A 26,962-nucleotide genomic window follows, 5' to 3' on the forward strand; every position below is an offset into this window, starting at 1 on the left:
TGAAAAAATGAAGACACACTTTTTTTGCCTTACAAATAGAAAGTCTGATTTGACTAGTGTAGCAGTGATATCTGCCTTTGCTAGTTAGGCTATTAGGCTGAAATTTTCCAGGTATTAGGTGAAGTAAGGAATTGATCAAAAAATAGTGCAGGTAGGAAAACAGACGGATTTTTCAATAGAAAATGTATTGGAAAAGATACTAAAATTAACCATATTTCAATTTCTCCAACCAAAAACTTGCCTCTAGTTGAGGAGGAAACAAAAAAGCCGGAAAACAGGTATAATTAGTCCTTCGGTGAGGACAAGCCTTTCTGGTGTACATTCCAGAGAATGAGAGAGTGAACAGTTCTAATGACCAGCAAACATATCTACTTGCAAATAACGTGGCTTTGAATTTTTGTTTCAATAAAATTGAAGGAGTACTGAATTGTTAGCCATAGGGTATTAAAATATTTTTATTGATGAATAAAATCTAACTACTGGCATATAATTCTGAAGATGTACAGAAAATTGAGTAACTCAGTTATAACAAAAGTTTTTCATTTTGAAATTTGAGAAAATATAGTGCTAAACAAAAATAGAAACAATGTTAAACACTTTCCTTTTAGGAGTTAATATTAAGCTATTATATTAAGTAACTGAAAACTACTTTAGTTCATTTAATTTTCTTTTCAATAACAGTTTTCTTTAACAAATATTTACAAGTATGTGTAAATAATGTGATCAACTGTGATACATTCATACTTTAAACCTTAAGATTCTTGTGATCCCCGGAAATTAAAGAGAAATTTAAAATTTCACTTTATATATGTATGTTTCTTAGAATGAAATGTAAGTTGATCAAAAATACCTTCAAGTAAAAATTGCATACTGTTAGTATAAAATTCTATAGGGTATATAAATGGCAAACATTAAGTTCAAGGAGTAAACACTATCCTATCACATTTCTGACTCTGAGGTTATTCATCCTTTCAACAAATGAACGACAAAGTATTAAGTTGCTATGGATTTCACAGATGAGAGTGATGTTAAAACTGGCAATGTTTTTAATATGCTAGAAATTGTTACTGCTTAATATAAAATGAAAAATTTTATTTAAGAAGTTTGCAAGGCAGTGTAAGATCAGGTTACACACTATAAAATTTGGGTGACAATGACAGTAACTCCTAGCGTTGTTGTTGTGACTGAATTAATTAATGTAGTAACATGCTTATTATTACTGTGCTGGGCATGTACTAAGTGCTATATAATTGTTAGCTATTTTCCTTAAAATGGTCCTGCAAGGTGAACATCGTAATTTCACAATTGACATTTTTTCTCAATAAAAATTTGGGTTAGAAAAGTTAGCTTTTCCAAGATCATACGGGGAAAAAAGTAGTACTATTAGAGTAAACAATTTGTTATTAGGCATCTGGTATCAAATCCTGGGTTCTTTACATTAAACTACCCTGTATCCATGAACTCACATTTACCAAGCCCAATTTCAAGTGGAAACCTGAAGCTGTGCAGTTTTACCCCAAAATTTAACATGTTGGAAAGGGGACATCATGAAAAGGTCAATTACAAAGAAATTTCCTGGTCTTAAGACTAATAAACTTATTATATATTTAAGTATTAGAGAGATGGGCAAATACACAGAAATATGTATGATAATTTAGATTTCTTTCAGATAGGATGAGATTCAGAGCTGATTGTCAAAGTAGAGAATCATAACACTATAATCACTCATCAAAGTGTTGAACTGCAGGACTATAAATCACAAATGAGACAGCAAACATCTCATATAAAGACTAACATTTTTATTTAGCTGTCTATATATGTAAGTGTGTGTGTGTGTTTGGAAATATACTTCCGTGCGTGCTTCCTCCCTCCAATCTTTACTCTCCACTTTGTAAAACTGCTAACTGTATAAACAAAACGGGCTCAGAAGGAACAAAGAATGTTTTGGGTGAATATTTCACTCTCTGAATACTAAGCTCAGCCTACAATTCTCTTAACTTCATGAATAGCAAAAGGAAGTCGGCTACAGAAAAGATCTGACAAAGTTCTGAACTAATGATAGTGACCTTTGTACTATGTTTTGGTCAGCATGTTATTCCATAGAAGTCAAGGAAATAACAAAAGCGAAGGCAAAACCTAATTTTATAGTTTAACTGCTCAACCAAAGTTTTATCAAGTATCTGCTTGCTCTCTTTCCTCATGCCCCAGGGAAGTAAGGCAAAAGGGAGCATTTCCTTGTGGGGGTGGGGGAGGCCTTACATTTTAGTACAACTTCAGTGACAAAAGGTTACTCTGCCTTACAGATGTGATTTTTTTAGGGGAATTTATGTATTACTCAGTATCTCAAACTGAGTTTATTTTTACAACAACAAAACTATGAGATCAAATATTGTAACTTGGAATTATTGTTTTGATAGTTTTTTGCCTAGAAGGGCAAATGGTCTAAAACTCTGCTATTTATAAGCCATCAAAGTTTTAATATTAGATAAGAGTAAAAATAGCATTCTTTTGTGCTCATTAATATTACGGGTTTAATAACAAGTATCCAGTTTAAATATTTTATATCCTCTTTAGGTTGTATTTGATAACAAGTATACCTGAATATATTATTCATGCAGGTTACAAACAACCCAATTAAGGGAAGAAAATAAAATCTTAGGCTATAGCACCATAAATTATCACATACTCCACTGTTATTTTAGATTTCACCTTTAATCAACACAAAGATTCATTCTTTGAGCTGTGTAAATGACTGACAAGTATGAGAGTGCTAATATTTATACTAGAGATAAAACCTGTTTTTTGATACCCATTAACCATGAACCACTCATAGTAGTAAAAGATAATTAATAGTGAAAAGATAATTTACAAGGGTTATAAAATACTGCTTAAATATACTGTGAAGTAAAAAAAAAATCTATAAATGTTATTAAGTCATGGAAGAGAATGGATTAAACTTAATTAAAATATGATAGAAATATCTATGACTGAATATACAAAATATAACTATATTGCTTTCAAGTATAGTATTTTGAGGAAATGTTTTAATAATTTGTAATTCATCTTTCAAGTTTACATTTTAACAGTTCTGATTTAGGGACACCATAAAAAGTTTCTCGTACTATCTTATAGGAGATCTGATTTAAGATTTCCACTTACTCTTTTGCTTGTTAAACCTGATCTGAATCCATTACAGAGAAATAGCCTTATGTCTCAGGGAGTATGAACTTTTAGTCACCTAGAAGCAAATTTCCTTCTTTCTATAGTTCAACTTCATTTTGGCCTTTTCAATCACAGAAATCACAAGAAAAAAACTGATTCTTTTGTTTGTTGTGATATATTCCCTTAACTCATCGATATTCACAATTCTCATCTGGTTCAGAGATAACTCATGATATCTGCTTATATTTCTCTCTTCCGGGTTGTCTTATGAGCAAGTCAAAGCAAACCCTGATAACTATTAGTAACGAAACTCAAAATGGCTATTAGATGCATTTCTGTAACTGGTAAATTCTGTGATGTAAAATCAAATAATCATTCAAACACTTATTGTTTTAGATTATCAGCAGGTTATACTTGTTATTATAGAACGGAAAATTTGCTATATTAAACAAATCTGTAAATGTACATATATTTAAAGAATACTGTCTTCTAACTTTTAGTCTAGTGCCCTATCTGCCTTAGTACTTAAACATGTAAGGAGGGCAAGATGAAAGAAGAGGAACAGACTACATTCAGGACTTGTAAATGTAAAAACTGGCATCACAGAAGACTTCCTTCAAAGACTGTAACATAAGAGAAAATAGCAAGAGTACCTGTACACCCTGCTTCATCTGCCTGAGCTTCAGGCCCCAGGATTTCTGGTCCTTCCTTTCCTGCTGAAATCAAAGGACAAGGATTAAAAGATACATGTGTCACACATATTTTAACTTCTAGAAATCTGAAAGGGAAACTTTCAGTTCAGATTATATTTAATTTGGATTTTTTCTTTTATTTGTACAAGATACTGGGATTTCAGCAGTATTTTAGAAGATCTCTACTTAAAGGTAGTAGGGTTCTTTTTCATTTCCTTCTTTTCCAGAGCACAAATTTCTGAGTTGCAGGCACTGTTAGATGTTTTATAAAGTTATTTCTTAATCTTCATAACAATCTATCAGTTAAAGATGCAAAACAAAACTTGAAGCTTGGAAAAGTTAAATAGTGTGCTCATGGACACACAGCTGTTAGAGCAATGGAATTTGAATGCAGATCTGACTGACTACAAAGCCCGCTGCCGACTGTGCCTCTCCTTGCCTCCCTGGAGGACTAGGAAAGCAGAACAATGGATCAGGTAACCTCACTGTGTCCACAGGAGGCACTATGCTAAGGCACTGTGCTCTTTTGATATTCAGTTCATTATTCTCATGACTGATACACAGTAATAACACTGATGGTGGTACTGATGAATATTTTAGATGTTTGTTATTTTCCCTTGTCACCTCAATGTTTATGAAGGGCTAAATACAGTATTCGACACAGAATAGATTTAGAGTAATTATTTCATATTACAAATAAATTCATGCTTTGTGGTAAGCAGAAATTATGTTTTGTATATTTGCATACTTTTTAACAGTTTATAAAGAACATTATTCATATACGAAAGAGTTAAAACTGCTCCTTTAACTACAGCAGAGTAATGTGTCATAATTGTGACTGGAATAGTCAAAATTTGTACTAAAACACAATATGGTTATGCGGACCCCCATCAATTAGCACCAAATATTTCAGTCAAAAATTCTGACTTAGGGGTCCTGAAGCGGTGGAGCAGTGAGTGCCAGCAACTCAGCCAGGACAACTGAGGACCACTGAGCTAAATCCCCAGCCCAAGCAGCCTATCCCTTATATTCTATCCAGGCTACATGCACATAGGGTGGGTGGCACACACACCCAGGGTGGGTCTTCCTATTATCCACACCCAGAATTGTGGACTAGCTCAGTAATCACACATGCTTGATCCTAGCATCACACACTCTAGATCCAGCCGCCTCTGAGAAGCCCCACCTATGACTGCATGAGGCTCTGGGGTACCCTAGACACAAGCCGTAACATCCCTTTCGAAATATGTAACATACCCTTACCATCACTAGGCTCTCTTGGCCTCTCCTATTTCCTCCTCACCATACCACGGAGCACAGGAATCAACACCTTCTCTCTTTTTTATCTACAAAAAAAGTTTTCTTTTTTCTTTTTCCTCTTCTCTTCCTCCGCCCTGGCATTACTTGGTCCTCAACCCTCTAGGCTTTAGATGACTGATTCTATAAAATTCCCATGCATGTTATTTTTCACCATTAGAGGAAACACAGCCATTTCATTTAGTGCATGTTAACTTTGAGTCAAGACTTGGCTTGTTCAGATGCTTACATAATAAGTGAAGACTTTTTTCTAGGCTAAAGGGAGACCCAACATAGGGTCTTATGTTAATTCTTTTTTAAAATTAAGTTTATTTGTACTATTTAGATATCCATAATGATCGCATTCATTGGAGGGACTTTCTACCCGTACATGATATATTTTGATTTCTTTTCCCATTCCCCTCCCCTCCCTTTACCCCCTCGTCCCTTCCTTATTTACAAATCTTTGTTTTCATTTTATCCTTCCTTTCTCTTTTTTTTATCTTTTCCTTTCCTTACTTTCCCTCTCCTCCCTCCTTGGTTCTTTCCTTTTGAACAATGTCTTCCTATTGCACAGTATCTATTATACAGTTTGTTACTCTCGCCAGAGAGACAATGCAATATTTACATGTGTGTCTGATTTATTTCACTTAAGAGTGTGGTCTCAAGGTGTATCCATTTACCTAGAAATGTCTCAAGTTTATCTTTCCTTATGGCTAAGTAGTACTTCATTGCGTAAAAAAACAAAAACCACATCTTTTTTTATCCACTCATCAGTTGATGGGCATTTGGGTTGTTTCCAAGATTTAGTTACTATAATCTCTGCTGCTATAAACATGGGTTCACATATATCGCTGTGGCATGATGCTTTTAATTCTTTTAGGAAGATACCCAGAAGGGGAATACCTGGGTCAAATGGGACTTCTAATTCTAGTTTTTTGAGGAATCTCCACACTGATTTCCACAGTGGTTGCACCAGTCTACACTCCCACCGACAGTGGAGAAGGGTTCTTTTTTTCCCCATAGCTCCACCAGCATTTGTTGTTAATTGATTTCTTGATAGCCATTCTTTCTGGAGTGAGGTGGAATCTCAGCATTGTTTTAATCTGTATCTTTTGAATGGCCAGTGATGTTGAACATGTTTTAATATATTTATTTGCCTTTTGTACTTTTTCATCTGAGAGTATGAATTCATCTCAGATGTCCATTTTTTGATTGGGTCTTTAAACTTGGGGAGTCTGATTTTTTTCAATTCTTTATGTGTTCTAGATATTAGTCTTTTGTCTGAGGAACAACTGGCTAAAATTTTTTCCCCACTCTGTGGCTTATCTATTCACTCTGTTGTTGGTTTCTCTTGCTGTGGAAAAGCTTTTCAGTAAGATGAGGTCCCAGTTGTTGATTCTTTGTACTATTTCCCATGCTATTGGGGTTTTGTTCATAAAGTCCTGTCCTATACCTATGTCTTCAAGAGTTCTACTTATTCTCTCCTCCAACAGATTTAGTGTTTATTTTAATATTTAGATCTTTGATCCATTTTTTAGTTTAGTGCATGGTGAGAGATAGGGGTCTAGTTTAGTCTTTGGCATAAGGAAAGCCAGTTTTTTCAGCACCATTTATTAAAGAGGCTATCTTTCTTCCAGTGAATGTGAGTATGCTTGGGGTTGCTTCTGCATCTTCTAATCTGTTCCATTGATCCTCAGGTCTTTTTTTTTTTTTTCCTCCAGTACCAGGCTGTTTTTAATCACAGTAGCTCCATAGTATAATTTCAAGTCAGGGATTGTGATGCCCCTGCCTTGGCTTTGTTGCCCAGAATTGTTTTTGCTATTCTAGGTCTCTTCTGGTTCCAAATGAATTTTAGAATTGTTTTCTCTAATTCTGTGAGGTATGCTAATGGTAATTTGGGATTGCATTTAATCTGTGTAACAATTTTGTGAGTAAGGCCATTTTCACTATGTTGGCTCTTTCTACCTAAGAGCAAGGGATATCTTTCCATTTTCTGATACAGTACTATAATTTTCAATGTATATATTCAATGTATTTTCAGTGTATAATTTTTAATCTGTTACTAAGTATTTTATTGTTTTGCATGCTATTATGAAAGGTGTTATTTTCCTAATTTCTCTCTCAGTAAGCTTGTGTATAGGAATGCGATTGATTTGAGTGTTGACTTTGTATCCAGCTACTCCACTAAATTTGGTTGTGAAGTCTACAAGTCTTTTGGTGGAGTTTTTGAGTCTTCTATGTAGAGTACCATGTCATCTGCAAATACTGACAGTTTCACTTCTTCTTTTCCTATCTTTATTCTTCTCTAATTGCTTTGGCTGATGTTTCTGGAACTGTGCTGGATAGGAGTGGTGACAGTATACATCCTTGACACACAAACAGCCAATAGCAAACTAAATAGTCAAAATTATGTTATTCCTCAACCAGGTCTGATAGATATCGCTGTAATGGATCAACCTGTCACTGCTATAGCTGATTTGACTGCACAGGAATACTCCTGACACAGTGGACAATTTCGTGCCAGTGAACCTGTCTGCGAAGTCCACCATCACACTCAGGGAGAGGGACAGCAAGAGGTCCTCACCCAGGAACTCGGCCTGGAACAGACGCTGCAAGAATGCCTGCAGCCTGGCAGAAAGAGGTCCTGAGTCTGAGTTGGCTTCAGTACTGCGCCAGAGGGATGAAGAGTTACTGAGGTGTGAGAACTCAGACTCTGGCAAAGAAGCTACTTGGGAATCACACATGCAGTGTTTCATTAGAACATTTAATGTGTGTTCTCATTGGAGATCTTATAGGTTTACGTTTTGTCTTTCTTGATTTATTTAGCAGGGTGGGGCTATGTCATGTTCTTTTATGATTCCCTGTGCTTTGTGTATCTGTTCTTTCACTGGCCCTGACTTAATGGGTGTCCAGGTTCTCTCCCTGATCTCAGATCCCTATCTAGTTTCTTCACCTCAAAGCCCGAGACAATATTACTGATATATTTTTAAATTCTTTTTCTAAACACGTAAACTCCTCCTCCCGAGTCTTTAAATGCCTCATCCTTAGCTCCATTACAGTCACTCGTGTCCTAGTATTCGTCTGTCTTGATCCTCTGCATCCGAAGCCTCGGGCTCCTCCATGTCTTCCCTAATGTAGTGTCCTCCCTATCAGCCGGTTCTGACAGCGCACAGCTTTCCTCAACCACAAAGGAAACCCCTTCTCCCGGTACCTTACCCTTGGTCCCACAAACTACCCTCTGAAATCTCTCAGTGCTAACCCTAACTCAACTAAAAGTGCTCCCTTCAATCAGACCCCACACCCACCTTTTCTTTAAACTCCCCCTTACTGTCTAACACTCCTCATCCAACCACCGAATTACTTAAAGTAAATGACAGGAGTAAATACTAGCACTGGACACACAAAGCTGAAAATTACCCATGGGGAGGCAACGACCTACTAAAACTTTCCAAATAAGCCACATACTCTCAATTCTCTAGTCCCCAACCTGCAGCAACCCTCCCCAAAAAGGAGGGGAAAAAGAGGGGGCCATAGATAATTAAAAAAAAAATACACACACACACACACACACACACACACACACACAGGAGAATGGGGAAATAGAAGATCTCTGAACCCCACCCCCAACTCTCCCAAGGCAGAGCAATGGGTCAGAAATCCATAAAAAGCTCTTAGATGAAAATAGATGAATTTAAAGAGGAAATGAACAAAAATTCATAGCAATTTCACTACTGAGTGCCCAAGGTGAATTTTGGGGAAATAGGTAAAAAACTGGATGAGCTAACCAAAAGAGTTCAAAATTTGAATGACAGATTCAGCAAGGATATGGAATCCTTGAAGAGATGCCAGACAGAAATACCTGAAATAAAAACTATACACAATTCATATACTGCAGAAATGACCAATGTGAAGACAGTGTCTGATACTGATGACAAAATAGTGAATTATGATAGAGCTCAAAGAAGCCAAAAAAGAGAACAAGAGAAGACTGTTCAGCAGCTACTAGATGACAAGAAGACCAGTCTAAGGCTAATTGAAGTTACTGAATCCAGCTGTGCTATCTTCTAGTTTTTCTCTAACCTGCTTACAGAAATCATGGAAAAAAATTTCTCAAATGTGAGTTTAGAATAGAAGCAAGCAATGCTTACAGGACACCAAACAACTATGATGAAAAAAGCTCACCAAGACACATCTCTATTAAATTATCAGATATCTAGCACAAAAACAGATTTTAAAAAGCCAGAGAAAAACAAAAAATTACATAAAAAGATAAACCAATTAAAATCACAGCAGACTTCTCAACACAAACCCTGAAGGCCAGAAGAGCTTGGAGTGAAGTATTTCAAGCCCTAAGAGCAAATAACTTTCAACCCAGATTAACTTACCCAGCAAAGCTCTCCTTCAAAATAGAGAAATAAGGTATTTCCATGAAAAACACGCCAGCTCAGAAGATAGATGAGCGCTAAACCAGCTCTAGAGAAAATACTTCAGAATATTTTCAACAGAAACAATGAATCGGACCCAGGCAAAAACACAGAAGAAACTAGTGAGGTCAATGGATAAAGAGCAATAAAAAACATTAGTAAAGAAAAACAAAGGATACACCAACAGAGAAAGAAGGAAATGATAGTAAATAACCAACATATCTCAGTAATATCTCTCACTGTTAATGGCCTCAACCCCAATTAAAAGACAGACTGTCAGGGTGGATCAAATGACAGACTCAACCATCTGTTGCATGCCAGAGACTCATCTAATCCAAAACGGCATTTGTAGACTAAAAATGAAAGGACAGAAAACAACATTTCATGTGTCAAGATCCCGAAAACAAGCAGGGGTAGCAATTCTAATATAAACTTCAAGCTGAAACTGATTAGAAGAGACAAAAAAGGTCACTACATCCTAGTTAAGGGAACAACCCAACAAGAGACATTAATAAACATATGCATTGAATTCTGGAGCACCCATCTTCATAAAACAAAAAATGCTGAAATTAAAAGATGAAATAAACACATAATCACAGTAGGGAATTTTAACACCCCACTTTTGCAAAGATACAGATTAAACACATTTCAGAGTTGAACCACACCTGTGAACATATGAACTCAATGGATATAAACAGTATTCTAACCCCCTACAACAGAGTATACATTCTTTTAAGAAGCACAAGGTACTTTTGTCAAAACATCACATACTAGTCCACAAAACCTGCTTAAGTAAACATAAAAGAACAGAGATTACCCTATGCATGCTCTCAGACCAATGTGCAATGAAAACAGAAATCCGCAACAGAAGAAATTTTGGAAAAGGCAAAAGTTCCCAGAAAAGTAACAATATACTACTCCCCTAAACAACCAGTGGGTCACAGAAGAAATCAAAAAGGAAATTTTAAAATTAAATGTGTCATTTATATATAATGGAATACTACTCTGTCATAAAGAATGACAGATTGGAGACATTTGTAGAAAATGGATGCATCTGGAAAATACAATGCTGCGTGAAATAAATCAGAGACACAAGCTTAAATACCGTGTGGCATCTCTAATTTGAGTGAGGTAAAGCACAAACAAAGAAAATAGTAAGGATGGATAGGGTAGAAGGGGACAAAGAGATCTGTTGCAGCAGGGAAATGGTCTAAGGGCAAAAGCATGAGTGGTGAGGAGGGAAGGGGAAATAAGTAGAATAAAGATATGCCATGTACAAGAACCTAATAACCTCAACTAATGTAAACATATGCCATACCATGAGCTAAGATTAATGAAAAATGGGATAGGGCAGAGGGAGGAAAGGGGATTAAAAAAGGAAGAAGCTATGGTATGCACATGTAACCACTCCCCAAGATGACTGTGAACTGCAGAACTGAAACATGCACTAATAAAATTTTTAAAATTCTGATTTATAGTTCTTCTAAATTTGATTGTAGAGCAATAATCAAAATCTTTGCATCAAATTAAAGCATGTATTTCTTAAAGCGTTTTGGATTATCAGCATATGCTCAGCAGATTTTCTTTACTCATTAACTTTTATACTAATACTTAAAGATGATCACTGTATGAAAAATAGCTAAAATATGCACAAATCTTTTCAGACCAACATAAAAACACTGTCTAATGTAGATGATCATGAGATTAACATCTGCTGAAGAATTCTCACTTTATACTTCCCATCAGCAAAATGGCACTTCAAAAATTCCTGCCGAGAGTTTACAAAACTATAGGATAAACACCTGTGTCTGATAAGTCTAAATTTCACATCTGTTCTTTTTCCCTCTCCAGTACATCTACCTAAGCCAAAGTAATAAACAGTATGGCAATGGGTAATTATAGGATGATAATATAGTTATTTATTATTGTATATTTATGCTTTTTATTTTTCCTCAAGTGAAAATCAAGGCAGTAAAGAATTACTACTTGCTAAGATGGCAGATGATTTTCTACTTGTAGTTATTTAGCTAATTAAAAACTGTGATTCAATTAAATGATTTATTTCTGCTTTCATTTGTCTGCTTGGGCTAAAATCAAGCTCTTTAGATGAGCATTTCGCATAGTTTGGACTCTATTCCCAGACTTAAAATTTTAAAATTTAATTTAAAAAAACGAGACGGCTCCACTCTTACTCATTTATTGGGCGTGGAATTTTGGTTGAAAAAATAACATGTTTCCAAATAAAGTCAGAGACTATCCTAATGCTGGCCGGTAGCATGAACACACTTCTTTCACTGCAGAAAGTGCTGCCCAGGAACAAGCTGCTTCCTGATTCCTCAGCAGACTAACATTAGGGTTCACTCAAAATGCCACTCTAAATGTTTCTCGTGCAGCATTCTCCCTCATGTGTTCCCATCTTACCTCTAGTTTAGGAAATACAATGAATAATGTAATAAAATCTACTTGTCCACAGGACTTTTTTCCTATAAGACAATAATGTCAATACACTATGATCAGTTAACCTAAATGCAATTTAGAAAGGAACAGGAGAGAACTCCTAACAGCTTCTTCTTTAGCTTAAATTCCATGAGACTAACGCTTGAGTAATAAAACTTTCCTTTTTCAAATGTCAAACTATACCTTGAAAAATAACTCATGAAATACTACTTTGCAATAAAAAGGAACAAACTACTGATACATGCAACAACTTGGAGGAAATTCTAAGAAATCCTGTAAAGTGAAAAAGCCAGTCCAAAGGACATATACTGTAAGAGTTCATTTGTATGACATTCTTGAGATCATAAGCCTGTAAAGATGGAGAACAGGTCAGTGCAGCAGGAAGGAAGAGGGGGTGGGTATATATAAAGAAACTAGGAAGGCTTATCATGATTGGTATTCCTAGTCAAGGTACAGAACACTTCAATCTCAGTACTCTGGTGATGATTTCCACTGTAGCTCTGCAAGATGTTAGCACTAGAGAAAGCTAAGTGAAGGGTATATAGGATATCTTGTATTTGTGAATTTATAAATGTGTGTCTTATTTGTAAAACTGCAATTATATTCAATTAAAAGGCCAACTAAAAATATGTCACAGGCCAATAACAAATTTAGATATAGCATATTTTAGCCATAAGATAAAAATTCCTAGTAAGTAAAAACAAAGATAATAAATGCAATTCATTTTAACTAAAAATCCAAGACTTATTATCAATATAGTACAGGGCTGATTATTTAACACATGTGCTAAATTCTAAAACTTCCATTTTTAAAATTCATACCAACAAAAAGAGTGCTGAGATTTTTTTGGTTGCAATTTCTAAGAGGCAGAGTAAGGGGGCTAACTGAATCAGATTACCCCCAGTAAGTCTTCTCTAACCCTTCCCCCTGCTGTTCTCATTCTTCTGTCCTTGTTAAAGGAAATCAATCCAAAAACACATGCCAACAATCTAAATTTAAACAAATGCCTGAATTTAAACTTAAAAGTATTCAAACTTTCACTAGGTATTAAATGTTTTACTGTTTACTTTTCTAGTTTCATTTTTTTCTCACCTGTATCTTCCAGTCTCAAATCATAAGCAAATATGTGTGATGCAGGTTGAACACCCTTATCTTGAAGATCTGAACTTAAATTCTGGATTTTAGAACATTTTGGATTTTTGGCTTAGGAACGCTCGGTGCTAAAATTCATGCAAATATTCCAAAACGTGAAACACTTCTGCTCCCAAGCATTTCAGATAAAGGCATTTTCCATCTGTATCCATCAAAGTCACAGTAAATATAATCTGCAATGCCCGTGAATACCTGGTAACTTTAGATGAAGAAAAAAATACATGAAGCAAAATGTTTAATATGGACAAAGCACAAATACCCAGTCTCCTATTGAATGCAGCTAAAAACCTGGGAAGTATGCATGGGGCAGATATTTGAAGACAGACACCTCAAAGACACATCACAGTAGCAGGTAGCAGCAGGCAGACTGGAAAAGGAGACATGGCAAGAACTGAAAGCAGCACGGTACTTTTTCCTTTACTCTGGTATCCCTGCGCCTAGAAGTGGACACTGGAGCACTGTGGTTACGAAGCTTACACAGCAGAAAAGACTCAAAGAAGAGAGAAACATTCACTTCCCCTCTGTTTTCTCTTGCTTCAGCCCCAGATCATCCCATGGTAGTAAAAGAGACAATAGTGACAGCAGGGGCCTGAAGGTGCCTAAAACTTCAGGGAGGGGAAACTTTCTCTCCAGCGATGGTATATAAATGTCCACTGAATTCTTTCTCTGCACTTTCTTACAGGCATAGCTGCAGGAAGTATGTGGCAAACTGGGGTAAAGTCCAAGTGTTTTTGCTAGATGACTGAAAGGGGGAGTCCCAGGGAACTAAAGTACCTACTGTGGTTTATATCTAGATGTCTCCCTAACACCTCATAGAATCACAGGCGGGGCTTTGGATGCTGACTGGTCTATGGGGGCATTCAGGTGACTTGCCGCTAAGAGGTGGGGCCTAGTGGGAGAGGCAGGTCACTGTGGGTGCGACCTGGAAGAGTGTCTCCTATTCTAGCTCCTCACTTGGCCCTCTGCTTCCTGTCTGTCATGCTGTGAGAAGCTCTCTTCTGCCATGCTGTTCTGCTTTTGAGGCAGCCAACCATGAACTGTAAACACGAGCCAAAATAAACAAGAGTTCTAGGTGCTGAGTACTGTGTTCCAGCAATGACAGAACTGACTATGGAGTACCAGGGAGAACACAGGAAGGAAAAACTCAGGAAAATAAACCCATTAACTTGCTTATGACCTCCTGGGTTTATGTCAAACTGCTCTTTGTGAATCTGATCATAAACCCTAAGAATGGAATAGACCCTTATCCATGTCCACACTGACTAAAGGTGGGGCAAACAGGACAGATTTAAATGGTACTGCAAAGGTTTTAAAAAATGAATTGATTATGAAATCACTACTAACAAAGTTGGTTAGAACTTAAAACTTTGAATATAACTGGGTAAGTTGCCTGCTAAACTAAAAATGTCAACAATTCTGTATTGGACTTAAATAAGACCAAGGTTCTCATAACATTAATATTCAAAATGCCCTGGATACAATCCAATAATTTGGCATACAATAAACCAGGAAAGTCTCAATGTGTATGGGACAATATGAATAAAAGAAAGCAGCACTGAGAAGACAGAGATGTTGGAATCATCACACAAAGACTTTAAGACAGTTTCCACAAAAGTGCTCCAAGAAATAAGGGTGCCCACTCTTACAAAAATGGAAAGCAGAAGTCTCAGCAAGCCAGGCATGGTGGAACATGCCTGTAATACCAGCACTTGGGAGGCTGAGGCAGGAAGATCACCACAAGTTCAAGGTCAGCCTGGGCTAGACAGTGAAACAAAACAAAACAAACCCCAAAAGAAAGTCTCAGTAAATTCTCTGTAAATAGAAGATTAAAAAATAACTAAAATTACAATGACAGATTTTAAATATCATTGCAAAATCAGAAGAAAGAGAAAAGTCATGGAACTTCATAGTAAATCAATGGAAATTATTCAATGTGAACAAAGAAGAAACAGATTTAAAAAAATAAATTGGATGTATGGGATATATAAAAAAGATAATAAAATAATATTCATGTGAAGAGAATCTTGAAAGAATATGGTACAGAAAAAAATATTTCAAGAAGAAAATATCTAAACTTTCCCCAAATTTCACAAGAGACATAAGGCAAGACATTTGAGAAGTTCACTGAACCACAAACAGAAAAGTTGATAATATATGATAAGGCCTATCAATCAAACTATGAAAACTAAAGTTTAAAAAAAAATCCTGAAAAGAGCCAGAGAAAATGATGCATAACTACCAAAAAATGATTTAAAAAGACAAGATTTATCACCAGAAATGATGAATTACATAAGTGGAACATTTATACAGTTCTAAAGAACAAAGAATACCTAGGCAGCTCAAAATTCTGTATCTATTGAAAATATCCTTCAGAAATAAAGGAAAGCACAATAAAGACAGTCTCCAACAGATGAAAGTTAAGCATTCATTGCAGCAGACCTGTTCCAAAAGCACTGTTAAATGATGATCATCATAAAGAAGATGAAATGGTATCAGAGACATATTTACAAATGTCAGGAATGAAAGAAATATATATACAACTACTTCAAAAAAGGAAAGGAGGAAGTGTAAGGGGGTAAGGTTTCCATATTCCTCTTGGAGTGATAATAATATTGATTCTAAGTAGATTATAAAAAGCTATTTATATACATAGTAAGTTTCATGCTCTATGGACTCAGCTAGTCAGGCACTCCTAAGTGTGTATATTCTAAAGTTACCACTAAAAAATGTATACAAGGAGATACAGTCAAACAAAATGGAACACTAAAAAATATTCAAAAGATCCAAAAGAAATCAGGAAAGGAGGAACAGAACCATGGAAAATCAGGAAACAGAAAACAAACACTAAAATGATAAAACTATCAAATGTAAAAAATTACATTAGCTATAAGTGGTTGAAATAAGCAATTAAAGGACAGTGATTGTCAGGATAGATGGAAGAAAGAAAAGCTCCCTTTACACTGTAGCTACAAAAATTTTATTTCATAGCTGTTATGACATACCTAAATGTCCCCCCAAAGCCTCATGTGGTCATTTGGGGCTTTTGAAAGGTGGCTGGATCTAGAGTATGTGCTGCTGGGATTGCGTGTGTGATGCTGAGATTTAATGTATGATGCCTGGATTAAGGATGTGTGATTGCTAAATTAGTCCACTGATTGGTTTGGCATAGTGTTGGGTGTGGATAATGTAAAGGCTTATACTGGGTCTGAGTGTTACCTGCCCTAAGGGCACATAGCCTGGATAGTATATAAGGGACAAAAGGAGGGCTGCTGCTGTACTTTGGTCCCTTGCTTCACTACTTTGTGGTTTGCTGCCTTTTAAAAATTAATTATATTGGTACATTTAACATACACAATATAATGACATTCATCACTGGAAATTTGCACCTTTACATATTCCATCTGGGTTCTTATCTTGTCCCCCATCCCCTGCCCTCCCTTCAACCACTTATCCCCTATCTACAAATACTTTGTTTCCATTTTTTCTTTTTCTCATATTAATTCCATTCCCTTCTTTCTTTACCTCTACCCCTCCCCATTCCCCTTCCGCTTTGCCCCTTTTCTTCCTATTTCAGATTATCTATTATACCTTTTAGTCCTTATTTACACTTTCTCACACTAGAGAAACTATTCGGTATTTACAGGTGTGTCCTATTTATTGTTTTTGGTGCTGGACCTTGCACTTGCGCAGCAGGCATCGAAACCACTGAGCTAAATTCCCGGCCCTTTGTGTCCTATTTATTTCGCTTAAGAGTATCACCTCACTGTGCATTCATTTAGCTAAAAATGTCTCTAGTTTCTCATTCTTTATCACGGAGTAGTACTCCATTTTATAAAAAACCCACATTTTCTTTATCCAGTCTCCAGTTCATAGGCAATTGGGTTATTTGCTATTTCTACTTTTCTGAGAAATGTCTGTTCATTTCAGATGCCCATTTTTGGATTGGGTCTTTAAATTTGGGAGGTCTGATTTGTCTGATTTGTTTATGTTCTTTATAGATTTTAGATAGTAGGCCTTTGTCCGAGGGACAGCTGGTGAAAATTTTTTCCCACATTGTGGGTTGTATCTTCACATTGTTGCTGGTTTTTCTTGCTGTCCAGAAGCTTTTTAGTAAGAAGAGATCCCACTTGTTGATTGTTTGTGCTAGTTCAGAGGCAACTGAGGTTTTGTTCATAAAATCTTTTCCTACACCATTGTCTTCAAGAGTTCTTCCTAATCTCTCTTCAGGGCGGTTTAGTGTTTCTGTTTGAATATTTAGATCTTTAATCCATTTCAATTTTAGTTTAGTGCATGGTAAAAGATATAGGTCTAGTTTTAATCTTTGGCAAGTTGAAACCCAATTTTTCCAGCACCATTTATTAAAGAGGCTATCTTTCCTCCAGAGAGGGTGTTTGGCTCCTTTGTTGAAGATGAGATGGCTGAGTGTGTCTGGAGTTGTTTCTGCATCTTCTAGTCTGTTCCATTGGTCCGCAAGTCTGTTTCTTTGCCAGTACCATGCTGTTTTTATCACAGTAACTTTGTAGTATAGTTTCAAGTTGGGGACTGTGATACCCCCTACCTTGTCTTTATTGCCTAGTACTGCATTTGCTATTCTAGATATCTTCTTGTTCCAAATGAACTTTTGGATTTTCTCCAGGTCTGTGAAGTATGCTGCTGGGATTTCAATTGGGATTGCATTGACTCTATATAGCACTTTTGGAAGTATGGCCATTTTCACTATGTTGATTCTTCCTACCCAGGAGCAGGGGATGTCTGTCCATTTTCTGATATCATCTTCAATCTCTCTTTTCAGAGTGCCATAGTTTTCAGAGAAGAGGTCTTTGATTTCTTTCGTTAGGATGATTCCTAGGTATTTCAGTTTTCTGGATGCTATTGTGAAAGGAATTATTTGCCCTATTTCTCTCTCAGTGAGTCTGTCATTCGTGTAGAAGAAAGCTATTGATTTTTGTGTGTTGACCTTGTAACCAGCTACTTGACTGAATTTGGTTATTAAGTCTAGAAGACTTTTGGTGGAGTTCTTGGGGTCTTCTATATAGAATATCATGTCATCTGCAAATAATGACAATTTGACTTCTATGTTTCCTATCTTTATTCCTTTTATTTCTTTCTCTTGTCTTTTTGCTGTGGCTAATGTTCCCAGAACTCTATTGAACAAGAGTGGTGATAGTGGACATCCTTGTCTTGTTCCTGATTTTAGTGTGAAGGATTTCAGTTTTTGACCATTTAGTATGATATCGGCTGTTGGTTTTTCATAGATGGCTTCTATCAGTTTGAGGTAGAGACCATGTATTCCAATTTTTTATAGGGTTTTTATCATAAATGCATGTTGGATTTTGTCAAATGCTTTTTCTGCAACTATGGAGATAATCATATGGTTTTTGTTCTTGGCTCTATTGATATAGTGTATTACATTAATTGATTTTCGTATATTGAACCATCCCTGCATCCCTGGGATGAATCCCACTTGATCAGGGTGTATGATCTTCTTGATGATCTTCTGCATTCTGTTTGCCAGTATCTTATTAAGGAGTTTTGCATCTATGTGCATTAGTGAGATTGGCCTATAGTTCTCTTTTTCAGTTGGGTCTTTCTCTGCTTTGGGGATCAAGGTGATGCTTGCTTCCAGGAATAAATTTGGGAGTACTGCTTCCCTTTCAATTTCATTGAAGAGTTTAAACAGTAGTGGTAGCAGTTCCTCTCTAAATGTCTTGTAGAATTCAGCAGTGAAGCCATCAGGGCCCAGGCTTTTCTTAGTTGATAGGTTTTTAATTACATTTTCAATTTCATTGGTTGATATTGGGTTGTTCAGAATTTTCAGGTCTTCTTCATTCAACTTTGGTAATTCATATGTATCTAGGAATCTGTCCATTTCTTCTGTGTTGTCCATCTTATTGGCGTATAGGTTCTGGAAGTAGGTATTGATGATCCTCTGTATTTCTGCTGGGTCTGTTGTAGTTTCACCCTTTTCATTCCTAAATGCATGGATTTGGGCCTTTTCTTTCCTTTTTCTGACAAAGTTGACTAAAGGTTTATCAATTTTGTTGATTCTTTCAAAGAACCAACTCTTGGCTTCATTGATTTTTTGTATCGTTCTCTTAGTCTCCATTGCATTGATTTCTCTTCTGATCTTTATAATTTCTTCCCTTGTATGAGCTTTTTGGCGTTGTCCTGCTCTTCTTTTTCTAGAAGCTTGAGGTTCAGCATCAGGTTGTTTAATTGGGCTCATTCTGTTTTCCTAATATGCGTATTCACTGCTATGAATTTCCCTTGTAAGACGGCTTTCATTGTGTCCCATAGATTCCGATGTTGTATTGTCGTTGTCATTTAATTGAAGGAACTGTCTGATTTCTTCTTTAATTTCCTCTGTGACCCATTGGTTATTCAGAAGTGTGTTGTTGAATTTCCACGTGTTTATGAAATTTTTTGAGTTTCTTTTGCTATGGATCTCCAATTTCATTGCACTATGGTCCGATAATATACAGGGGATAACTTCAATTCCTTTGCACTTACTTAAACATGTTCTATGTGTGAGTATGTGGTCTATTTTGGAGAATGACCCATGTGCAGCTGAGAAGAATGTGCATTCTGATTTTGTGGGGTGGAAGACTCTGTAAACATCTGTTAAGTTCCTTTGTTCAAGAGTTCGATTGAGTTCTAGTATTTCATTACTTATTTTTAGTCTAGTTGATCTATCTGTGACAGTGGGGTGCTGAGGTCCCCCACTACAATTGTATTAGTGCATATATGGCTTTCCATGTCTGTTAGTATTTGTTTTATATAGTTGGGTGCACAAGAGTTTGGTGCATAGATATTTATGATTGTCATCTCTTCCTCTTGGATTGTTCCCTTTACAAGGATGTAGTGTCCTTCTTCATCTCTCTTAGTTAGTGTTGGTTTGAAATCTACTTGATCTGCCAAGAGGATAGCTACTCCTGCTTTTTTTCGGGTTCCTGTCACATGGAGTATTGTTTTCCACCCTTTAACTTTCAGTCTATGAGTTTCCTTTTGAATTAAGTGTGTTTCTTGTATGCAGCATATTGTTGGATTTTGCTTCTTGACCCATTCTGCCAGTCTATTTCTTTTGATTGGTGAATTGAGACCATTAATGTTGATGGTTATAACTGAAACGTATTGACATGTCATTGCCATGACTTTTTCTTTTTGTTGGGTTCTCCCCCTTTACATTTAATTTCTTGTCATGCCAGATGGGTTCATTCTGCTTTGTTCCTGGGGTTGTGATCCTCAACATCTCTTCCTAGGCTATTGTGTAAAATTCTTTGGAGTGCTGGTTTGGTATTCACAAAGTTCCTAAGGTGCTCTTTGTCATGAAAGTATCTTATTTCTCCATCCATTTTGAAAGATAGTTTTGCAGGGTACATCAATCTGGGTTGGAGGCTGTTTTCTTTTAGGGCTTGGAATATGTCACTCCAAGCTCTTCTTGCCTTGATGGTTTGCATTAAGAAGTCTGCTGTGATTCTGATGGACTTTCCTTTGTATGTGATTTGTTTCTTTTCTCTGACTGCTTGGAGAACTTTGTTCTTCTGTTGTGTTTCTGGAATCTTAACAATTATATGCCTATGTGTAGATTATTTTTGATCAAGGCTATTTGGAGTCCTATATGCCTCACTTATCTGTATGTCAAGCTCTTTTCTCCTGCTTGGGAAGTTTTCTGCCATTATTTCTGTGAAGAGATTTTTTTTATGTCATCTGCACTCTCTCCTGTTTCTTCATTGAGCCCAATCAGTCTTATGTTATTCTTTTTTGCATCATCTAACAGCTGCTGGATTGATTTCTCATGTTCCCTTATAATTTTGAAGCAATTTTTCTTTTCCTGGTCACTAATTGCAATCTTATCTTCTATATCTGAAATTCTGTCCTCACACTGGCTCATTCTGCTGTGTAGACTTTCAATGGAGTTTTTCATGTCCTGGAAATCTATTTGCATCTGTTTTATGGATTCCATTTGTTTCTTATGTTGGGATTCCATCATGTTCCTGAGCTCCTCTCTAGATTTATTAACCATGTCTTGCACTAGGGGCACAATTTCTCCTGTTATCTGAGAAATTATTTCTGATTTCATTTTTTCCAGATCCCCTTTTGTTGCCAGTTCAGTGGGTCCAGGTGTTTGAGTATCAGAGGGTTCCATCTCATTTCCCTTTGGGGTTGCTGTAGGTGATCTGGAAGTCTGGTTTTGAGACTTATTTATGTGTTTTCTCATTTCGACTGGGGCAGGGGGCTGTTAGTGCCTGCACAGATTACCTCCTCTGAGCTGGGTGAGGTGGGACAGGGGCTGGGAGCAGCCGGAGGGATGTTGGCCGCGAAATCCCTTCCTCTGAACCAGGAGCAGTGGGATGGTGGCTCAGAAGCCCCTCCCTCTGGGCCAGAGTGGTGGGAGGGATGGTGGCCCAGAAGCCCCTTCCTCTGGGCTGGGAGCAGCGGGAGGGATGGTGACCGGGAAGCCCCTTCCTCTGGACCAAGAGCAGTGGGACGATGGCTCAGAAGCCCCTACCTCTGGGCCGTGAACAGTTGGACTCAGTACCTTGGTCTGGTGGCCTGGTGTCCTCTGCGCCTTTGTAATGTGGAATCAGGTGGCTGCCTGTCTGCAGTGGGATGATCCGGTGTCTTCCGAGTGACTCAGGACCTCGGTAGTGCGTGCACAGACCTGCCTGTCTGCAGCGGGCTGATTCAGCGTGTGTTCCGCTCGACTGGGGACCTCGGCAGGGTGTAGGCAGACCGGCCTGTCTGCAGTGGGGTGATTCGGCATCTTCTGCGTGACTCAGGACCTCAGTAGGGCGTGCATAGACCTGCCTGTTTGTAGCGGGCTGATTCGGCGTCTTCCGTGGGACTGGGGACCTCGGTAGGGCCTGGGCAGACCTGCCTGTCTGCAGCGGGCTGATTCGGGGTCTTCTGTGGGACTGGGGACCTCGGTAGGGCGTGGGTAGACCTGCCTGTCTGCCAGTTGGTAAGTTTTTAATTACATTTTCAATTTCATTGGTTGATACTGGGTTGTTTAGAATTATTAGGTCGTCTTTGCTCAACTTTGGTAATTCATATGTACCTAGGAATCTGTCCATTTCTTCTGTTTTCCATCTTATTGGCGTATGGGTTCTCAAAGTAGGTATTGATGATCCTCTGGATTTCTGCTGGGTCCGTTGTAATTTCAACCTTTTCATTCCTAACTGCATGGATTTGGGCCTTTTTTTCCCTTTTTTTGATAAGGTTGGGTAAAGGTTTGTCAATTTTGTTTATTCTTTCTAAGAATCAACTCTTGGCTTCATTGATTTTTTTGTATTGTTCTCTTAGTCTCCATTGCATTGATTTCTGCTGTGATCTTTATAATTTCCTCCCTTGTTTGAGCTTTGGGTTTGTCCTGCTCTTTTTCGACAAGCTTGAGGTTCAGCATCACATTGACTGAGCTTGCTCTGTTTTCCTAATGTGAGTATTCACTGCTATGAATTTCCCTCGTAAGACGGCTTTCACTGCGTCCCATAGATTCCAATATGTTGTACTGACACTGTCAGTTAATTGTGGGAACTGCTTGATTTCTTCTTTAATTTCTTCTGTGACCCATTGGTTATTCAGAAGTGTGTTGTTGAATTTCCACGTGTTTATGAAATTTTTTGTTTCTTTTGCTATGGATCTCCAATTTCATTGCACTATGGTCTGACAGTATACAGGGGATAACTTCAATTCCTTTGCACTTACTTAAACATGTTCTATATGTGAGTATGTGGTCTATTTTTGAGAATGACTCATATGCAGTTGAGAAGAATGTGTATTCTGATTTTGTGGGGTGGAAGACTCTGTAAACATCTGTTAAGTTCATTTGTTCAAGAGTTTGATTGAGATCTAGTATTTGGTTGTTTATTTTTTGCCTAGTTGACCTATCTATTTGTGACAGTGGGGTATTGAGGTCCCCCACTACTACTGTATTAGTGCTTATATGATTTTTCATGTTCATTCATATTTGTTTTATATAGTTGGGTGTGCTAGTGTTTGGTACATATATATTGATTGTCATCTCTTCCTCTTGGATTGTTCCCTTTACAAGGATGTAGTATCCTTCATTGTCTCTCTTAATCAGTGTTGGTTTGAAATCCACTTGATCTACAAAGAGGATAGTTACTCCTGCTTTTTTTCGGGTTTCTGTTGGAGTATTGTTTTCCACCCTTTACCTTTCAGTCTATGAGTTTCTTTTTGAGTGAAGTGTGTTTCTCATATGCAGCATATTGTTGGATCTTGCATCTTTTTTTTATTAAATTCTTTTATTGGTACATTGTAGGTATACAACACAATTACATTTCTCATTGGGAATTGTACCTTTACATAATGCATCTTGGTTCTTATTTTTTCCCCATTCCTAGCCCTCCCTTCACGCCCTCCACCCTTCCCTATTTACAAAGACTTTATTTCCATTTTTTCCATTTCTCATCATTTTTTCCTTTCCTTCTTTCCTTTCCCCTGTGCCTCCCACTACCCCTACCCCTTTGGACCTTTTCTTCCTATTTTACATTATCGATTATTCATTCTAATAATTGGTACATTTTAGGTATACAATATAATGACATTCATCATTGGAAATTTGCACCTTTACATAGTCTCTCTTGGTTCTTGTTTTTCACCTTTGCCCAGCCCTCCCTTCAACCCCTCCAGCCCTCCCCATTTACAAAGATTTTGTTCCTATTTTTCCATTTTCTCATATTAATCCCATTCCCTTCTATCCTTTCCCCTAGCCCTCCCACTTCCTTCCCCTTTGCCCCTTTTCTTCCTATTTCACTTTACCTATTATACATTTTAGTCCTTATTTACACTTTCAGTTTCTCACACCAGAGAAACTATTCAGAATTTATTCATGTGTGTCCTATTTATTTCACTTAAGAGTATCACCTCAATGTGCATCCACTTAGCTATAAATGTCTCTAATTTCTCATTTTTTTATGGCTGAGTAGTACTCCATTTTATAAAAAAACCACATTTTCTTTATCCAGTCTCCAGTTGATGGGCATTTGGGCTGTTTCCAAGTTTTAGCTATCACAAACTGCGCTGCTATAAACATGGGTGCACATATATCACTGTGGTATGATTCTTTTAATTCTTTGGGGAAGATCCCCAGCAGTGGAATAGCGGGGTCAAATGGGATTTCCAGTCCTAGTTCCTTGAGGTATCTCCATACTGATTTCCACAGTGCCTGCACCAGTCTACACTCCCACCAGCAGTGGAGCAGGGTTCCTCTTTCCCCACAGCCCCGCCAGCATTTGTTATTGGTCGATTTCATGATAGCAGCCATTCTTTCTGCAGTGAAGTGGAATCTCAGCATTGTTTTCATTTGCATCTCTCGAATGAGCAGTGATGTTGAACATTTTTTCATGTATTTATTTGCTATTTCTACTTCTTTGTCTGAGAAATGTCTGTTCATTTCAGATGCTCATTTTTGGATTGGGTCTTTAAATTTGGGAGGTCTGATCTTTTTAAGTTCTTTATAGATTCGAGATAGTAGACCTTTGTCTGAGGAAGAGCAGGTGAAGATTTTTTCCCACATTGTGGGTTGTCTCTTCACACTGCTGGTGGTTTCTCTTGCTGTGCAGGAGCCTTTTAATAAGAAGAGATCCCATTTGTTGATTGTTTGTGCTAGTTCACGGGCAACTGAGGTTTTGTTCATAAAATCTTTTCCTACACCAATGTCTTCAAGGGTTCTACCTAACCTCTGTTCCAACTGGTTCAGAGTTTCTATTTTAACATTTAGATCTTTAATCCACTTTCATTTTAGTTTAGTGCATGGTGAGAGATACAGGTTTAGTTTTAATCTTTGGTAAGCTGAAGCCCAATTTTTTCAGCACCATTTATTAAAGAGGCTATCTTTCCTCCAGTGAGGGTGTTTGGCTCCTTTGTCGAAGATGAGATGGCTGAGTGTGTCTGGCATTGTTTCTGCATTGTCTAATCTGTTTCACTGGTCCTCAAGTCTGTTTCTTTGCCAGTGCCATGCTGTTTTTTATCAGAGCAGCTTTGTCTTATAGTTGCAGGTTGGGGATTGTGATACCCCTGCCATGTCTCTGTTACCTAGAATTGCTTTTGCTATTCTGGGTCTCTTCTTGTTCCAAATGAATTTTTGGATTGTTTTCTCAAGGTCTATGAAGTATGCTGCTGGGATCTCAATTGGAATTGCATTAAATCTATATAGCAGTTTTGGAAGTATGGCCATTTTCACTATATTAATCCTTCCTACCCAGGAATAAGGGATGTCTGTCCATTTTCTGATATCATCTTCAATCTCTCTTTTCAGAGTGCCATAGTTTTCAGAGAAGAGGTCTTTGATTTCTTTCGTTAGGATGATTCTTAGGTATTTCAGTTTTCTGGATGCTATTGTGAAAGGAATTATTTGCCCTATTTCTCTCTCAGTGAGTCTGTCATTTATGTAGAGGAAAGGTATTGATTTTTGTGTGTTAACCTTGTAACCAGCTACTTGACTGAATTTGGTTACTAAGTCTAGAAGACTTTTGGTGGAGTTCTTGGGGTCTTCTATGTAGAGTATCATGTCATCTGCAAATAATGACAATTTGACTTCTATGTTTCCTATCTTTATTCCTTTTATTTCTTTCTCTTGTCTAATTGCCATGGCTCATGTTTCCAGAACTCTATTGAACAAGAGTGGTGATAGTGGACATCCTTGTCTTGTTCCTGATTTTAGTGTGAAGGATTTCAGTTTTTGAACATTTAGTATGATATTGGCTGTTGGTTTTTCATAGATGGCTTCTATCAGTCTGAGGTAGAGACCATGTATTCCAATTTTTTGTAGGGTTTTTATCATAAATGCATGTTGGATTTTGTCAAATGCTTTTTCTGCATCTATGGAGATAATCATATGGTTTTTGTCCTTGGCTCTATTGATAGTGTATTACATTGATGATTTTCATATACTGAACCATCCCTGCATCCCTGGGATGAATCCCACTTGATCAGGGTGTATGATCTTCTTGATGATCTTCTGCATTCTGTTTGCCAGTATCTTATTAAGGAGTTTTGCATCTATGTGCATTAGTGAGATTGGCCTATAGTTCTCTTTTTCAGTTGGGTCTTTCTCTGCTTTGGGGATCAAGGTGATGCTTGCTTCCAGGAATGAATTTGGGAGTATTGCTTCCCTTTCAATTTCATTGAAGAGTTTCCACAGTAGTGGCAGCAGTTCCTCTCTAAATGTCTTGTAGAACTCAGCAGTGAAGCCATCAGGGCCCGGGCTTTTCTTAGTTGATAAGTTTTTAATTACATTTTCAATTTCATTGGTTGATACTGGGTTGTTCAGAATTTTTAGGTCTTCTTCGTTCAACTTTGGTAATTCATATGTATCTAGGAATCTGTCCATTTCTTCTGTGTTGTCCATCTTATTGGCATATAGGTTCTGGAAGTAGGTATTGATGATCCTCTGTATTTCTGCTGGGTCTGTTGTCATTTCACCCTTTTCATTCCTAATTGCATGGATTTGGGCCTTTTCTTTCCTTTTTCTGACAAGGTTGACTAAAGGTTTGTCAATTTTGTTGATTCTTTTGAAGAACCAGCTCTTGGCTTCTTTGAATTTTTTGTATCGTTCTCTTAGTCTCCATTGCATTGATTTCTCCTCTGATCTTTATAATTTCCTCCCTTCTATGAGCTTTGGGGTTGTTCTGCTCTTCTTTTTCTAGAAGCTTGAGATTCAGCATCAGGTTGTTTAATTGGGCTCATTCTGTTTTCCTAACATATGTATTCACTGCTATGAATTTCCCTCGTAAGACTGCTTTCATTGTGTCC

The 26,962-nt window shown here is 37.3% G+C and overlaps 1 protein-coding gene across 26 annotated transcripts in view; it reads right to left on the reverse strand.

Moving 5' to 3' along the window:
* Nucleotides 1-26,962, reverse strand: part of Zeb1 (zinc finger E-box binding homeobox 1) — a 200,398-nt gene that overhangs the window by 24,030 nt on the left and 149,406 nt on the right. For 14 of the 26 annotated variants that reach the window (XM_087207002.1, XM_087207013.1, XM_087207016.1 and 11 more), the window contains one exon: nucleotides 3,816-3,875. The exons of 2 other annotated variants lie outside the window; for them this stretch is intronic. In XM_087207002.1, the coding sequence (XP_087063128.1) occupies nucleotides 3,816-3,875 (60 nt within the window). Of the gene's footprint in view, nucleotides 1-3,815; nucleotides 3,879-26,962 lie in introns of all 26 variants that reach the window. 10 more of the 26 variants (XM_087207023.1, XM_087207001.1, XM_087207021.1 and 7 more) reach the window with 1 other exon arrangement.

This window comes from Heterocephalus glaber, unplaced genomic scaffold (genome assembly GCF_053883595.1).
Source record: "Heterocephalus glaber isolate CG9 unplaced genomic scaffold, H.glaber_assembly_v1.0 deba00000738, whole genome shotgun sequence".
NCBI lineage: Eukaryota > Metazoa > Chordata > Mammalia > Rodentia > Bathyergidae > Heterocephalus > Heterocephalus glaber.